The sequence below is a fragment of the Lynx rufus genome, unplaced genomic scaffold (assembly GCF_022079265.1).
Source record: "Lynx rufus isolate CCGP_SWC_20201006 ecotype Redwood Valley unplaced genomic scaffold, mLynRuf1.p SCAF_8, whole genome shotgun sequence".
Taxonomy (NCBI): Eukaryota; Metazoa; Chordata; class Mammalia; order Carnivora; family Felidae; genus Lynx; species Lynx rufus.
This window is the reverse complement of record NW_025814896.1, coordinates 19,447,672-19,463,196: the sequence shown is the minus strand read 5'-3', so window position 1 is coordinate 19,463,196 and position 15,525 is coordinate 19,447,672. Positions and strand designations below refer to the sequence as shown.

The 15,525-nt window shown below is 58.2% G+C and overlaps 1 protein-coding gene across 1 annotated transcript; it reads right to left on the bottom strand.

The window, feature by feature from the left end:
* Nucleotides 1–5,942: 5,942 nt before the first annotated feature.
* Nucleotides 5,943–9,279, bottom strand: MAFB (MAF bZIP transcription factor B). The gene has a single exon (XM_047069108.1). The coding sequence runs from the start codon at nt 8,918–8,920 to the stop codon at nt 7,949–7,951; it is 972 nt and encodes a 323-aa protein (XP_046925064.1). The 5' UTR covers nt 8,921–9,279; the 3' UTR covers nt 5,943–7,948.
* Between the last annotated feature and the right edge of the window lie 6,246 nt (nt 9,280–15,525).

Sequence of the window (15,525 nt, the reverse complement as noted above, 5' to 3'; positions counted from 1 at the left end):
CATTTCACTTGTTACACGGTGCTTGGGGGGCGGGGGGCGGTGTGAAGGCCAGTGCCCGATACACAAAGCACATATGCCTGTGGATGAGAACATGCAAAGACGATCATGGACCCAATTGCATTTTGTCAGGGTGTTTACACATATGTAATCCTTGGCTTTCAATGCAAGCATAAATCCATACAGGTATATGCACAATCGTGTGCCTTTCGTGCACACGGTGTGAGAGTGCAGATACAGCAGATAAGCGCATGGGGATTTAAGCGTGTGCACATACATGCCTGCCTGCCTCTGTGAATTTAAGTGCGAGCTGCATACGTGTTTATGCGCGTGCCTGCCTTAAGAGTGTAAGCACATCGGTGTGCAGGCAGGTTCGAAGTTTCCATACTGCACCAGAAACAGCTTTGGTTAAACTAAGGATGATTCCATCAAAACTGCCTCACCTAGAGGCTGCTGCTTTTATAGACACTTGCTCTGCTAATTATGATCCATTTGCTGGAAAGTTCAACTGAGAACAGATGAAAGGTGAGGGGTCTGTTGATTATGAAAAGCATCAATGTCCCAAGCTAGCAATGCCCAAGTGGGCCCCACCACACACACACACACACACACACACACACATGCACACACACACGCACACCCCAGGACCACCATAAGCTGCTGGCTTCTCCGTGAGAGACTGATGCTGTAGTTTCCCTCTGATCCCCTTATGTTTGTCCTGCTGTATCTCCAGGAGCCCATCGTCCATCTGTGTGTCTGGGCAGGGAGACTTGTGGGTGGAAAATGGTAATTATACCCCCAGGAAAGAGACTACCCTGTGCAAAGGGAATTAGAAAGGAAACTCTCCTCCACAAGGGCTATTTGCCACCCCTCCATATTTTCCCCCACACTCTTCACCACCACCACCCCCCTCAGGTGTTTCAGATAAGGGATGTGAACTTGTGGAATTTGATGCCAAAAATACAAATTTTGGTGGGGGGGGGGACTCAAGTTTTACATCTTCTGCTGGGCAAGAGGTGCCTGGTCTGGGCCTACTTCTCCGTCTTCATGGACAATAGTAGCCCACACTTCAGAGAATTAAGTGAACCATTTTAACAGGACTAACCTCATGATCTGGCCACACCTCTTGTGCCCCATGACCTCGTGACCTCGCTGCCCCTTGTCCGTGCAAAGGGACATGTGTACCGGGCTCCAGCTCCCAGGACACCGAGGAGGGCCGATGCCGAGCCTTGCATTGGGAGATGCAGACCTTTGCGGCCCACTCAGGGAAAGCAGAGCTGAGTCCCCAAGACCAATCCAAGCCCAGGGCCTCGCCTGAGTAGGAAACAGGTGCACGTAACCCTGGCAGGGTCAAGGCAGTGAAAGTGACATGAGAAGAAACAAGGGGACTTGAGAGTGAGCTCCTGATTCCCGATGGAGTCACAGGCCAGGCTTAATGCCTGCCTTGCTCTCTCCAGCTCTGAAATGAGCACCCCTAAGCTTCCCACCCCCCTGCCTGTTTACTGAAAGAAGTGTAAGCCCCTGTAAAACGCACAGAGCCCCACAGGGAAGGCACGGCGATAGAAGTTTTGAATTTGTGGACTTCTGCCCCTTTCTCACGCCAAAACTGGCTTCTTCCAGAAAGTATCAGGCCTCCTCCCATTGCTTCTGCGGCTGCCCCTCCAGCCTGAGGACAGGATCCCCTTTTTTGATACAAATAAAAAGGAATGTGTAACAAGCGGCTGCTACTTTACAGGAAAATAACTTCACAGGCAAAGAATGCAGAAAGGCATTCTGAATTTTGCCTCGGAACAAACCCTTATTAATAATTTAGGTGGTTTTCCAAATTGGAGCGGCAACTTATCTCATACATTTAATTTCTTGCAGGTGAGAACAGTCAGCTCTGATCTTCTTATCTAAATTCATCTTTTAAGGTAATTTGTGTCGCACGATGGAAAAGGGGACTTTAGATGCTGGAGAGACATAAGGTGTGGAAAATGCACAGGGAACACGGCGAAGGCGTGCAAGGCACAGGGAATGCGTGCTCCCCAGCTGAGAGGAATGCCCTCCGTGGTCTGGATGCCTGCTCCTAGGAGCAGACACAGAAGGGGCAAAATTCTAGCAGCAGCCTTCTCCAACAGAAAGCTAGTCCTCTGAGCCAGGTAAGCGCCAGCCTCGGAAGCCTTATGGTGACTTCCTCCGACAAGCCGACAAGCCGGTCCACCCTGGATCAGGGACTCTCCCTTCGCTGCTAGCTGGCAGGTCTCCTCAGAGGATTGCGCTGGGCCCAAGCTTGGGAGCAGCTCTAGGAACCAGACTGACTTCTTCTAGGAGGGCTGCTGTTGGAAAAGACGGTGTCTGCAAAAGGCACCTTTTGAGGACTTTTATTTTGGTGGGGGGAGGAGGAGCAGAGTAAACCTCTAATCCTCCCTTCCTTACATAACAAATCCAAACACTGCTATCTCTGGGATGGAAGGCCAGGCCAGCAGACAGCAGGCTGTACAGGGAAGGGTTACGCAAGAAGCCACTTCTGGGTTTTCCTTTCTGAAAACAGAGGGGCAACGAAGCGGGGTTTGCATCTGCAAGTCTGCAAAGGCCCCGCTGGAATCTCCCAAGCCAGCTGTTTCCAGGGCCCTACCGAGACCGAACTTGAGTAGGGGTGGGTGGCAGAGGGAGTGGAGGGTTTGCCTGGCATGGCAAAAGCTGTGACTCTAGTCACAGAAAAGCCCAATAAATGACCACACTGGTGTGGTTCCTGGCACGCCCACGCTAGGCCTAAGAGGACAGGCGCGCCAGGAGAGTGGGTGGCATGGAGGTGGGCACCTCTGCCCGGGACTGGGATTGGCCCTGCCACAACAGTGCCCAGAGACCCTGGATCTAAGGAAGGCGGGCTGGGACCAATAGAGGGATGTGGGTCTAGGGCCCAGCCCCAGCTGCGCCGGCTTCTGCCACGGAGGGCCCGGCTTGGCCGGCGGGGATCCTGCAAGAGGTCGATCCCCACCAGCCGGGCTGCGGGCGGACGACGCGAGGGAAGGCTGGGGAGTTGAAGCCGTCCAGGCGGGAGAGCCCAGAGCCACTGGCTTGGCCCGGTGCCCCACGGAGGCTCGGGGACCCCGGAGCCCGACTCCACCCCCTCGCCGCCGCTGCCCGCACTTACCGGACACCGCGGCCCCGGCTGCCTTAGCCCTTCCTCGCCTGGTGGAGTCTGAAGGCAGAAGGGACGTGGGGCCAAAACGCAGGGAGAAAGTTTTCTGCAGTGAAGAGTTCGCCAAGGAAGGGCTGAAGGAAAGGGAAATGGCAAAGCGTAGGGCCGCGGGAGACCCCACCGAGCGGGGCTGCAGCCGCCACCCCTGCGCGCGGGCCGGGACCCCAGGCTGCAGGTCCGCCGCGCCGCGCGCCGACCCGACCCCTCGCGGAAGGTGGCGGCGGCCGATCCCGCCCGCACGGCCTCCCGCACTTTTGTGCCACCCGGGGGGGCGTGGGGGCTTCGCTCCCGCGACCCGACGGGGGCCGCCCCAACCAGGGATTCGGCCCGGAGCGAGCCACCGTCCCGGGGCCGTGTGCGTCTCACTCGGCGTGCATCCCCGGCTGCAGGCGCCAGCCTGTCTACGTGGGACCAGTGCGGGCAGGGACGAGTCCCGGCGCAGGGAGATGTGGCCCCCGGGGTCGTGGAGGAGCGCGAGGACCCCGCGAGCAGGGCGCAGCGGCGGGAACCGAAGAGGAGCCGCGGGGTCGGGCCGGGCCGGGCCTGAGGGCCTCGGGACCCAGTTCGCTCTTCCTGCGCTCGCGGGCGCCGGCTCCGCGGCGTGGTGGCGGGTCGGGACGGCGGGCTGCGGGCTGAGACACGGCCAGGGCCTGCCCGCCCCGGAGTCTCTCGAGGTCCCGGCCCCCTCCGGTGCGCCGCCCGCTCTGCCCGGCTCTCGCCCGCGTGCGTCCCGGGGCCGATTGGTGCCCAAACAGCGGGTGGGTGCTGGGACTGACAGCGCCCGCCCGCGAGGGCGTCGGTGTGGGTGCTGTGTGTGTGTGTGTGTGTGTAGGACTGCGAGGTGTGGTTGTAGGCTTCTCAGAGATGCAATTGGTCACTCTGAAACTGCCTGACCCACCATGTCATTCTAGATGCTGGTCGCTCACTGGGTTGGTGTCTGTGTTTCCGTGCTCTGGGGAAGGGAAACCAACGCCTTGGAGTCTGTGACCCTTCCCAGCCCAGAGGCTTTTTCAAGCAGAGTCCAGGTGGCTCTAGAAGTGGAAGAAGCCAGTCCGTTTGGGATTATTCCAAAGGGAGTCAAACCTCCGCCAAATGGAACCCAGGTGATCCCCCTTGGTCTCCAGGTTCGGACAGCGGGGTTTCTTCAAGCACTCAGCCTGGCCAAAACCGCTTTCGCCCCACAGGGGATACACTTGTACATTTGGCCGTGCTCTTATCAGATTTGTGAACGTGCCCTTGAACACACAATTACCCAACTAATCACACCCCCTTGCTCCTTCATCCATGTGCACTCAGGGAGAGCGACTTCACAGGCAGACGCGGCCACCATCCCTCTCCCCGGCCTCAGCCAAAGCCTTCTGTGCCAGGCGTATCTTTGGCTTGGTGAAATGACCTGGGCCTTGGAACTTAATTCAAGCTAGAATTCTACTAAACAACACCAAAACGCTATTAAATGGATATCACTGCCGGTAGTATTTGCATCCTTACTTTCCGGATTTTTTCCCCTGGTCTGTCCTTACCAGACCGGGACCACCACGCCCAGGATTCCGGGAATCCCAGGCCAAAATCTATTCCCTGCTAGTTTCAGCCTTCCCTTCCTTCTCCCTGGCTCTTCCCAGCTCTAGTTCCAAGATCTGCTGCTGGGGTTTCTGACCTCTCCCCATTCAGGTCCTGAAGTTCCATGTTAGGAACTCTGGGCCACAGAACCCCAGGGCTGGAAGGCTGAGTCTCTTGGACTATAGATATTGGGTCTGAAGATACCAGAAGCCCGTTGGACCCAGCCACTGCCAAAGGAGCAGAGAAGCTTTCTGGATTTGGGGGCAGGGGGTGGGTAATCCCACGCCCACTCTCAGAAATATCTAAGGCCAACTCTGAATTATAGACAGGACTGCAAGAAGGCTGAGAGGGGTTTTGGGTAACCTAGACGGGAGATCTTGACTCTTCTGAGCGTCTGGAAAAGGGAAGGTCTGGGCCCACCTCCCAGTCAAGGATGTCCAGTTTGCAGGGTGGCTACACCAGAATGATGCCCCAAGCCCCCTCTACCTCCCAGTTTGGCAAGTCACTGAAATCCTGGTCAGGACATCCAGTGCCCTTGTGGGTCTGAGGGCTCCAGGCCTGAGTGGCATGTGTGCCCAGGGCACACCACCCCCCAGAAAATAGGTCTGCAGGAAGGGCTTCCTGTCTGAAGAGCCTTACCCTGAAAGCCCTGGTGCTGGGTTCCACCTGCTTCTCCAAGTCCTGGGGAAGGAGGCACAGGCCTCCACTCAGGGCAGGCAGGCGTTCTCACTCTGGGCAGCAAGATATGCTGGGCAGGAGAAAGTTGAGAGCCTTGCAGCCCAGGGAGGAAGGCCAGAGTGGCAGGGCCAACTGAGCCTGATTGCCAAAAAGACCCCTGTTTCCCCAACAGGAAGCTCCGGCTTCTGGGCTTCTTGGGATCGGCCGATCTGTACCTCAGAGCCCGCAGGCTAGCAGGCCAGTCCTGATCCTCAAGCCTGAAAGCCTCCCCAAGATGTGTCCCCTCTCAGCTCACAAACCCGCTCCCAAATGAGGTCTCTACCTAGAGTGAGAAGCAGGAACATATTTGGGGCTCATGTACATACACACTCACAAGCAAGGGAGAGAGTTGCCCAGACCTGGTCTGTTTCTCCATTGGCCAGGGAGGGTGAGTGTCCCCAAAGTGATTCGACTCTTAAAAAGGCAAGAGAAGAAAGTCAAAGTCAGGCGCACGCAGAATCCTCTAAATAAACACCATTTCCATGGGTTTAATAAGCAAAATAGGAAACCATTTTAATAACCAAAAAACAGAAACCAGTCTGAATAAAACTACAATAGACTAGGTTTTAATATTTTCATATCATAAGCAGGGTTTGAAATTGATCCCTTATTTTACATGAAATAAAAACAAATTTCTGTTGCAGCAAATTTGATTTCAACACAGTTGAATCCGTAAAAACCGAAGCTCGTTTCTGATGCAGGACGAATATCCACAATATTTAAAACTGCAAGCACCATGCGGTTCATACAATCTTGTTATTACTGTTAATTTATCAACTAATACAAACTCAAAAATGCATCCGGCCAGCAGCGCCAGCAATCTCAAATGGGAACTAAAAAATACGCTTTCGTTTTGGTATTTTTGTCAGTGCAACTTAAATCCTTTTACTGACCTGCAGGAAAAAAAAAAGGTAATAAAGAAAAACACCCAGATTTTCCCTATAACTACTATACAACTGAAGGGGGTGGGGGGGGGAACTCACCTGCTAGCTCAAAAGCAGGGAAAGAAACACACAGAACATGTTGGTCTAAAGGACGCGCTTGAAAGTTGCAAAATTACTTGCCAATGGTTGGGTTTCTGGTACTTTCTGAGTGTGGCGGTAGGTTCAGCACACGTTTGGGTCACCATTGGGCAGTGTCCGGGCTGGTGAAGCCACTCACCCTAAGAGCACCGCAGCCACAGCAATTAGTGTGGATGGACCTGGAGGGCTGTGAAGGGACCCTGGGGTGATTCCGACTGCATTAAAAAGCACATAAGATCTGTTTTCCTTTCCGTTCTTGTTAAGGGTGTCAGTTTGGGACACCCAAATTAGCAAGGTAGGAGTGAAGACATTCCTGGGCCGTGCTCCTCCCGGGTGCAGAACTGGGCAGCTACCCTCTCCTGATATTCAGGAACTGGGACCCGGGTCCTCTTTCTGTGGACACCCACAAAACTGAAAACTGAAGCGGAAGGGACAAGAGGACCGAATGGAGACGGGGAGAGGGGAGAAAACATGCAACTTCCAATGGTGCCCCAAGACAAAGTTGTTTTCTGATGCAAAATGCCCAGAACTATTTTTTTTTTTACTTACAAAAAAAATAATGCCATAATAATAAACCCAAACGAAGACACTCAGCTTGCTGCCACGTTCTCTAAGCTGTTTGGCGGGGCGGTATTTACAAGCCGACAGCCGGGACTGAACCCCGGCAAGCAGCCGCCGGAGTTTCTGAACTGCCATCCCTTCTCACTCAAAGAAACAAGGGGGTTATGATCCATGATCAACAACATGCTAAAAGTTAAACAAGAAAATGGTACAAAATAGAAATTATTACCATACATGTCCAGCATGCAGGATTAATATTTTTAATGCAGATTTTCGTATTTTTTCTATATAATGGAGCAGGCAATAAAACTGATGAGAATTGCGCGCAGAACGTCCTAACTGAGGCCCGCGTCTCGGGGCTGAGAGCCAGTGTTCTCCGGACCCTGGACAGACAGGTCCGTCTGTCCTTCCTTCCTTCCTTCGCTCAGCCTCGCCTCGCGCCTGCCGGACGCCAGGGTCCCTCTCCTCTCCTCTCCTCTCCTCGCTGCTCTCTTCCTGGGTTGGACTGCGCTCCGGGCCGCGACGCAGCGGCCCCGGCTTAACGCGCAAAGTTCAGAAAGCCAGGAGTCTCCAGACGGCCTTGGCGACTCCTCGGGACTATGCCTCGCCGCCCTCCAGCCTGGAGGAAAGTTGCTCCGGGACTTCCCACCCCCTCGTCTGGCTCTGGCTCTGCTCGAGTCTAGGAGGCGGCGCTGGCGCGCGCCGCTCTCCTCTTGGCCAAGGTCCCCTGCCTGCCCGCGCGCCCTCCCGTCGCCCGCGTCCCGCGCGCCCTTCCTCCCTCTCCCTCAAGTCAAACAGGTCAAGGCTGGGGCCGTGGCAGGGACAGGGTCCGGGGGGAGTCCGGGGCGGGGGACACGGGACGGGGAGTCCGGGCCCGGGGCATAGGGCGGGGGCCGGGACCGGCCACGACTCACAGAAAGAACTCGGGAGAGGAGGGGCTGTCGCTGGTGGAGCCCGCCTCCCTGAAGCCGGAGTTGGCGAGTTTCTCGCACTTGACCTTGTAGGCGTCTCTTTCGCGGGCCAGCCGGGACACCTCCTGCTTAAGCTGCTCCACCTGCTGAATGAGCTGCGTCTTCTCGTTCTCCAGGTGGTGTTTCTGCTGGACGCGTTTATACCTGCACGACTGGGCGTAGCCCCGGTTCTTCAGGGTCCGCCGCTTCTGCTTCAGGCGGATCACCTCGTCCTTGGTGAAGCCCCGCAGGTGGCGGTTCAGCTCGCGCACGGACATGGACACAAGCTGGTCGTCGGAGAAGCGGTCCTCCACGCTGCCGCTACCACCAGCCGCCGTCGCCGCGGCGGCCGCGTGCGGCCCGGGCCCGGGGTGGCTGGTGGGCAGCTGCTGCGCTGGGCTGGCTGCGCTGGACGGCGGCGGCGACGCTTGGTGATGGTGGTGGTGGTGCGGGTGCGCGTGCGGGCCCAGCTCGTCGTGGGGCACGCCGGCGCCCGGGTATGCGTGGTGCGGGTGTGGGTGGTGGTGGTGGTGATGGTGGTGCGCGCCGCGGAAGCCGTCGAAGCTCTGCAACGGCTGTGGCACCGGGTGCGAGCCGATGAGCGCCTCCACCGCATCCTCAGGCGTCAGGTTGAGCGCCTCGGGGTTCATCTGCTGGTAGTTGCTCGCCATCCAGTACAGGTCCTCGAGGTGAGTCTTCTGTTCGGTCGGGCTGAAGCTGGGCGACGAGGGCACCGAGCTACACGGCGTGCTGAGTGGTGTGGATGACACCGAGCCGGCTGGCTGCAGGCGCGTGCAGGGCCGGCCCGGGCGCTCCGCGCGCCCCAGCGGCTCCTTCTTTACGTCGAACTTGAGCAGGTCGAAGTCGTTGACGTACTCCATGGCCAGCGGGCTGGTGGGCAGCTCGGGCCCCATGCTCAGCTCCGCGGCCATCGCTGACGCGAGGCGCAGCCGCCGCTGCCGCCCGGGAAACTTTGCGGCCGGCCGGGGCGCGCCGAGCCGAGAGCGGGGGCGAAGAGCCGCGAGCCCGGGAGGCGGGGAGCCGAGGGCGCAGCGGGCCGGGGCCGCCGGCCAAGCCTTTGTCTGGGGACGCGGCGGCGCGCCGGAGAGTCCCGAGGCTGCCTGCGCCGCCCCAGAGCTCGGGGCTGTGGCCGCGCCGGGGCCGGGCCGAGTCGGGAGGGGCGGAGAAGCAAGCGGGGCGCGCGGCTGGGCGGAGGGGAGGCGCCGGGCAAGCGCCCGCCGCTCGCTCTCTAGCTCTCCTGCTCTAGGGCTCTCTCGGTCGCAGCCGCTCGCAGCCCGGCGGCGCAGCTGTGCTGGATCCGGCGCCGCCGCCGCCTTTTATCGCCTTCCTGATGTCACCGGGGCGCGGGGGCCAGGGCGGCCCAGAGCTCTGGCCAATGGCTGCACGGCCCCCGCGGCCCGGCGGCGCAGGGCGGGGCGCGCCTGACAGCTCCTCCGCCCCCCGCGTCAGCTGACTGGCGGCCCGAGCCGCCGGAGAGCCGCGGAGGCCTGGCCGAGGGCTGGAGCCCAGTGGGACGGCGGGCCCCGGCCCAGCCCCCAACACCCTCCAGGTCCCGGTCCCCGCCCGCTTGCCTTTGGGGCGCCCCCCCCCCTCCGTGGGCCTGGCCGCCGCTTCCACCCCCTTCGCGTGCTCCCCTCGCTCTTTACCCCTCGCTCCCCACCCCCAGCCCCTGTCACCCCCAAGGAGGCTCAAAAGGAACGCCGGGACGACACCTCTCGGGCCCTTTGTTCCCCAGCGTCCCCCGCCCAGTGGGGGACGTTCCGTGCGCCGCGCGGCTGCGGGGCCGTACGAGTGTGTGCGGTGGTGCCTGCCTGTGTTTCCGCAGGTCTGCGCGTAATTTGTGTGCTGGGGGTGGGTTTGCGGCTCCAAGAGTTGTGTTCAAATCCAACTCTTAGCCTCAGGGGACCCTCGGGCTAAGCAGGGGCAGTTCCCCTCCTGGCGGCTGCAGGGGCCGAGACCCGAGATGGGACTCCCTTGCCCAGCCACTCCCCGCGCTCGCCCCACGCACAAAAGCACAGGATGAAGGAAGCGGGAAAGAATCGGCCGTAAGGCTCTGGTTTCCTTTCCCCAGCCCGACGCACGGAGCCCTGAGCTCCGGAGGCTGGGGGCTGAGGCCAGCTCAGGACGGTGCTCCGGGTAGCTCTCGGCTGCTGGGGAACCGACCCTGTTTTTGTTTGAACGTTTTGTAACGATTTAGCAGATCTCGGCGTCAGCGGGCCGCGAGAGGCTCAAACAGGCATAAAGTGCGACCCCAAGTGGCCACTGTGCGCAAAGGCGCGCGGAACAGCCCGGCCCGCGACTGGAAGGCTTGGACGACGCTTCGGACCCAGCTGGGTCTTCCTAACCGGTCCAACCCCGGCTAGCCCAGAACGGAGGCTGTGTGTGCACCGGGGCCCAGGACAGGTTCCCCTAGAGCCACTCACGGTCCCCGGGTCCCGTCCTGGGACTCAGCCGCGAGTTCGGCGCGGATCACGGCGCTTGAAACTCCAAGCCCCAGCTCAGGGTGCGGGGGAGAGGGGCTGGGGGTGCTGGGATCCCCCTCGGCAGTCCCCTGCGCGGGACGGTCCTGGGCCGAGTTTAAGTCTGTGGCTGAAAGCCGAAACGCCACAGCGAGGGGGCCCAGGGCTGTCCATGAGAAACCTCAGAGCGCAGACGGGGAGCCCACAGCGCTCCGCACTGGGGATCCAGGCAGGGCTCGGGCGCCGTGCACCCTCCCAACTTGGACTCAGTCTGGCCCGAAATAAGAGCCTCTTCCCCGAGACTCCGGCCCGGGCGCAGAAACCGGATAAATCGCAGATTCGCTGTACCCGGAGACCCGACCCGCCTCCCGCGTCGCCTTCTGCTCTTCAGCTTTGGGCGCGCGCAGCGAAAGGCAGGAGAAGCGTGCAATGGGTGAGTGTGTCCCAGCCGCTGCCTGTGCAGAGCCAGCACGACTGACGGCGCGTGTAGGGGCCAGGTGAGCCACACCAGTGCGGAGACAGCCAGGTTTTTTTTTTTTTTCAGTGTTAGAAGGTAAAATAGTTTGCCTCCAGCTAATCTGAAAACTCTCTTCTTTTGCGCCCTCGGTCAGGCTGGGGTGGGGTGTGGTCTTGAGCCGCCCAATTTTTAGTAAAATGAATATATTTGAACCAAAACTTGGACTGAAAGGTTTGGATCAGCAACTGTTATTCTGGAAGAGCCCGTCTTCAACCCTTTGCGAGAAGCGTGCTCTCCGCAGAAACGATTCGGCGATCTCCGGGGAGAGTTTGGGCCCTGCGGCTGCTGCGCCCCTGCCCGAAGCTGGGCTCCAGGGACGCGCACCCTCCCTGGCCCGGTAGTGTTTGGACGCGGTGAGAGGACACTCGCACCGCGGCTCAGCGGGGGAACGTTTCCAGGCCGTCTGGGGTCTGCACAGACTAGGGCTCCGACTTGAGGCGGACAGGGCGTGACAAACGCACTAGGCTCTCTCGGTGCCGACTGACCCCCAGCCGTCGGCGACCTCCTTCTGGGCACTAAAGAAACCCGGTGGCGCAGAGGAAACGCCTGACGCTGTGGACTTCTGCGTGCGCACCGCGGCGGCCGGGCCAGGGTCACCCCGGTCTGCCTGACCTTGGCTGTCGAGGACAGAAACCGGAATCTCAGCAGTGTGGCCAACTAGGCCCTAAGGGTTCCTTCGGCCCGGGGCTCCGCGGTTCCACGCTTCCCCGTCTCCTGGGGCGATCCGCCGCCGTCTCAGGGTCTCTAGAACTCGGGCTTTGTCTGGGCAGATGCTGTCCTCTTTGTCCTGTGTCTCCGTCTCCGTTGCGGTCAGTCCCCTCCCCTGGGCTCGGACTGCGATATCTCCGTCCAGCCCTAGATCCACCGTCCCGCCAAACGCGGTTTTGTGCTGCTGTCCCAGCCAAACCAGTCCTTCCTCTCTCACCCCACCCCCAACCATCTCCAAAAAATGTTGGAACTGAGGGAGTAAATGAGGCACGAAGATTGCTCCGGAGTGAAGGCCGCTGCAGGACAGCCGACCCCACTTCTCAGTGAGACCCCAGGCCGGCACCTGCTACGCTCCGCCGCGGAATCTCGGCGCCCCAAACCCTATGGCCTCCCGCTCCCGACAGCCGCTGTCCGCCGCTGCCTCCCTGCGCCTGGGGCGTGCGGGGCTTCCGGTCAATCGGTCTACGGGCAGTTCCTGGAGGCTGCACTCCTTGCCTAAAAGACTAGCTGGGAGAGAGGCGGGGGTGTGGGGGGGGATGGAAAGAAAAGAAAAGGAATGGTGGGAGAAGTGGAGAGTGGAGGAGAAGCGGCAAAGGGAAGGAGGCCAAAGACACAGGAGTAGCGCGCGGAGCCCCAAGCCTCTTTTGAATTGGAGCCGAGGACTATCGGCGACGCCCAGAGCCCTCTACCGAACAGTTTGCTGTCTTTTGCCCCCAAAACTCCAACCTGAAGTTTTCACCCTGACGCGACCTCCTCCCGCTACCCACCCCAAGTTGGGCCAGAGGGGATGCGTCCTGGGCGCACCACCTGGGAATTCTTCAGCTACAGTTAATGAGCGAGGAGGCTCTGCGCGGCCCGTGCCACTGCGCGACCTTGGGGTGCTCGGGGTGGGGGTGTGCGAAGAAGTTATTCCTCAAGGGAGCACGGGGTCCACCGCCAGCCGCCGGGTTCGAGGTTCGCTGCGCTGTTCCCACCCTTCCTGTTCAACCATCCCGCTAACCGGAGAGTGGCCCCGCGGCGCGTTCCGCTGTGCGCATCCAGCCCAGCGCGGCGCTCCCGGCCGGCCGCCGGCAGCCCGGTTCAGCCCCAAGATGCATTGTACACCCGTCGTTCCCTGAGAGCGGCAGGGTTTTGGTGCGTGAGTGGGCGTCTCTGTGCGTGCAAGGGTGAGGTGGGAGGTGTGCAGGAGGTGTGTGTGTGTGTGTGTGTGCGCGCGCTTGTGTGTTGAGTGGGGAAATAAGGCATGCTTCGAACCGAAGAGCCCGGAAGCCCCTGACCTAAGCACCAACTGTACTATCCGGGGTCTCCAAAGAGGCCCATGTTCCCAAACGCCTCAGGATGCTAGCTCCCTGCTTCGGGCATCACCCAGGAGGCCGAACACTAGTCTCCTCCAAGGAGCCCGGAGGCCTCTGCCCCCTTCTTCCAGGCCTGGTGGAAGGGAATTCTGTTGCCCTCACTCCAGGATTCCCAAGGCCCAGGGCTTGCGAGAAAAGGAAGGAACGTTTTCTCCCTCCTCTTCCTTTTTCCCAAAGGCACCTGTCATTTCCACTGCCCCCTGCCCCACACAATGCCCATCAGATTCCAACCCAGTGCTTCCAAAAAGGTATTCTTGGGCTTCTGGATCCTGGTAGCCTTGAGCACCCAAAGGACTCAGTGAGTCTCAGTAGGGGGCCAGAGATCCCCCCTCCTCTGCAGAGCCCTTTTCCCACTCCCTCCCTTGGAAACCAGAGACACCCCCCCCCCACACACACACACACACTTGGGAGTGGAAATTTTTTATTAAAATTATTTCACCTGCTTCTTTTTACTTTGTTTTAACATAAATACTAGAAGTTTTTTTTTTTTAATTACATTTGTGCCTTACATTCTATTCCTATTGGACAGCAATGTGTTAGACACCCCCGGGCAGTATTGCCTCCAATAGAGATGAAGTGTTTGATCGTAATATTCACTCCTATCTCTATGGGGACTTGCAAAGCCTGTATCATTCACTTTTTCCTTTAATTCTCACAACTCTATAAGGTAGCAACTATTGTTATCCTTATTTTACAGAAATGTGTAGACAGGTAGGTAGGTAAATACAGATACATAGCAGTGTCCTAAGAGTATCAACTCATTCTGTCCTCGCCACCGCACTTTCAGGTGGGGAGGATTATCCCCACCTACACAAAGGAAGCTCAGAGAGGTTAAGTGATTTCTTTAGTTGCACAGCAGCAATATTAGCCAGAGCTTCTGGCCCCAAGGCCGGTATTCTGAATACTATGTAGTACGTGGTCCCTGTCTGGACCCGGTGGCATCCTGGGGACCCAGGTGTCAGCACATTTCCCCAGCTGCTCTCTGGGTCAGGATTCCCAGCTCTCCAGACTCCACAGTGGTTCCATTCAGGTCACAGCAGAGCCTCTGCTCAGTGCCAAGTCTTTGCTGAGGGCTGAGCTAGAAGGGCAGAGATGAACTTGCCTTCTTGTCAAAGGCCAGTCAAGCATCCTTGGGTTTCTTCGCCTTCTATGTCCTCTTCCCTGGCTGTGCAGGGCTGGAGGGTCAGGATGGGAGAGAAACCAAGGCTGCATGCAAGCCAAAGGAGAGAAATCTTGCAGAGTCCTCTTACCCTGTCCTTTACCCTTGGCCTCAGCATGACCTTCAATCTTGGCCTTGATCCTTGGTCCTACCTCTCTCTGGTCTGAGTTTGACCTTCAGCCTGTTTGACCTTCAGCTTCCATTCATTCATCTCTTAAGTGTCAGAAGAGAGAGAGAGAGAGAGATGGCCCAATGCTGATGAAGTTCGCTACCACTCAGAGCTGGTGAGGATGTCCTTCCCACCACTACCTGCCCAGGACCCCAGGACCAGCACTGGAGATCCTGAAACCTCATCATTGTTCTTCAGGGCCAAGGCTTTCACCTCCCGTAGCCCAACCATCACCTATCTGCCCATCCCTCTACCTCAAGATCTCAGTTTCTCCATCTCTTGCCTTTACCCTCAGCTTTTGCTTCAATGACTACAGAGGCCTTGGCTCAGACTTCCTTCTTCTCCACAGTGTCATGGAGCCAGTTTTCATGTTATATGAATCTGATCACCTTCACCCCCTGCCCCCTGGCTTACCTACAAATTCCTTCAGTACTTAGACAAAAACCCAAATGCTTTAGCATGGCCTTCAGGCCTTGAATGACCTGCTCCTGCTCACGTATCCCACCTCATCTCTCCCTGAATTTCCCCTCACAGTGTGCCAAGCACACTGCTTTCTGTATGTTCTTCCACAGCCCAAGCAATATTCTTCCACAGGGCCTTTGCACATGCCATCCTCCCTGCCTAGAATGAGGCAGTCTCTTTGTTCGAAAAGACTTAGAAGAGGTGGTCTGTGGCTCTTGCCAGGCCTCAGAGGGACCTCGCTGGGAACAGAGGTGGGGAGAAGAGTCCAGGAGCCAGAGCAAGGTTCCAGTCACTCTAGGGAAATCTCACATATCTTACCTCTATCCCTTCCCTCTCCAAGCTACATCAAGCAGACCTTAGCTTTGGGAGAGGACTTAGAAGATAACACGGGTCAAGGAGAGGCTTTGGCCAGTTAGTCCTAATGCTTTCCACTCGAGAAAATGTGTTTAAGACACAGATTCCTGAGCCACAGTCTGACTCTATAGGTCAAAGGAGAGCCCAGGAACTTGCATTTTAATAAGTTCCCGAGGTAACTCTGATGGTTGGGGTCCAAGAAATACACTTTGAGAAACTAGATGGAACTTGACCATGAGCTCCTGGAGGGAGCCATTGCAATGAGCTCCTGGAGGGAGCCAGTGGCCATTGCAATGCCCATCCCAGGAGGAACTCAGTTACAGTTGTGGAAGA

Coding starts and splice junctions, on each gene's coding strand:
- MAFB (XM_047069108.1), bottom strand. CDS start 8,920: ATGGCCGCGGAGCTGAGCATGGGGCCCGAGCTGCCCACCAGCCCGCTG.